Source organism: Helianthus annuus, chromosome 4 (assembly GCF_002127325.2).
Source record: "Helianthus annuus cultivar XRQ/B chromosome 4, HanXRQr2.0-SUNRISE, whole genome shotgun sequence".
NCBI lineage: Eukaryota > Viridiplantae > Streptophyta > Magnoliopsida > Asterales > Asteraceae > Helianthus > Helianthus annuus.
Window position 1 is genome coordinate 178738968 of NC_035436.2, and position 1763 is coordinate 178740730.

The following is a 1763-nucleotide window of genomic DNA, read 5'->3' on the forward strand; positions in this document are numbered from 1 at the left end:
CAGACTTACAAAATTGATATAAATTAATGATCAATAGGTTTATTCAACAGCAATTCCATTATGTTGATAGGAAACTACTGTTGTCTATTAATTGTTAAAAACTTCTGTTGTTTTCCAACAGACTTTACTAGGAACTGTCATCGATTATCTCCAAGAGAGCTTGCCAGATGATTAAATAGATAGTAACTATCAGATGTTAGTCGACCCATGTTAAAAAGGTCAGTCAACAAAAATTACAAAGGTTAGTAAACAGATATTAAGAGAATAATGTTATTAACAACATGTGTTCTCAGGATAAGCTTAATGCAGAGCAAGTATCAGATGCTTTCAAAAAGTTGTATTGCTTTCCAACAAACATTTCCTAACAACAGTTCCTCCATTATACCCAACAGACGTTGCCAAGTTGACAGATGTTTAGTATCATCATAGATTTTGTAAAACTTCTTTGTAAACCACATTAGTAGTGATTGTGCAGACTCGTTTCTCTTTATCACAAATCAAAATTTTCAACCCCTTCCTACTTTTTACTCTAGATACAGCAACATAGAGCTGGCCATGACTAAACACTGGACGTGGAAGATATAAACCAACACCCTCCAATGATTGTCCTTGACTTTTATTTATTATCATAGCAAAACACAGTGAAAGTGAGAATTGTCTTCGAGAAATCTTCACTGGTATTCTTTTATTTGAAGGTGTCATCTTCAGTCTTGAAATCAAAGTATGATGACATATATTAGTCCCTGTGATAATTTTTGCTTCAATCACAACTTTTTTGAGCTTCGTGATTTGTAAACGTGTACCATTACACAATCCATTTGCCTGATCAATGTTTCTGAGTAACATCACCGGAGCACCAACTTTCAGTACTAATTTATGATTAGGTAAACCAGATAAACGAAGATTGTTTAACACATCAGGAGGAAACAACGCCATATTAAGCTCTGATTCTTCCTCCGATTGGCATAAACTATCTGAACTAAAATAAACCTTTTCTTCACTGGGCAGACTCTCTAACAACTCTTTATTTATTGAATCCACTACTTCATTAGTTGGAACAAGAATCGCTCTTTGTTGGAAATACGTTAAATCCCACAAAAACTTATTCATGTCCAGATATATATATGAAATGAGAGAAGAAATAGGATTGACTTGGTCATGAATAAGTAAATCATCTGGTATTTCAATATCAATCTCACCATCATTTTCTTCACCAAGCAGACCATCACCAAGCTTTAAAATCCATTCTCCAAATTCCTTTATTTCTTTCAAATCTGCTTCCTAACAACCAACTCTTAATCTCATATTCTCAGTTAGCTTTAGTACTTGACAGTGCCACCATATATAAGAAGAATTCAAAGAAGCATTGACTATCATTGTTCTGGTACCTTTAGGGATGACCGGAAGAATTTGTCTAAAATCACCACCAAATAGAATGACCTTTCCCCCAAACGGCTTCGATTGCATGTTCGGTTGACTGGAACGTGATATGTCTCTCATTGTTCTATCAAGAGCCTGGAAACAATGCTTGTGAGTCATAGGTGCTTCATCCCAAATAATCAATGTGCTCTTTTAATTAAATCACCTAACTTAGTATTAGGCTCTATCGAACATATTGAATTCTCATTAATGTTGATTGGAATTACAAACCTTGAATGAGCAATTCTACCACCATCCAACAAAAATGAAGCAATTCCACTGGATGCAACATTCAATACAACTTCACCTTTTGATCGTAATGCAGCTGAGAATGTCTTCCAAAG

At 34.7% G+C, this 1763-nt stretch overlaps 1 protein-coding gene across 1 annotated transcript; it reads right to left on the bottom strand.

Annotated features, from left to right (window-relative positions):
• Positions 1 to 423: 423 nt before the first annotated feature.
• LOC110933940 (ATP-dependent DNA helicase PIF1-like) lies at positions 424 to 1539 on the bottom strand. Its single transcript, XM_022177140.1, has 2 exons — positions 1389 to 1539; positions 424 to 1274 (listed from the first exon to the last, which is right to left on the bottom strand). Exons 1-2 carry the CDS (start codon positions 1537 to 1539, stop codon positions 424 to 426), a joined length of 1002 nt encoding a protein of 333 aa, XP_022032832.1.
• Between the last annotated feature and the right edge of the window lie 224 nt (positions 1540 to 1763).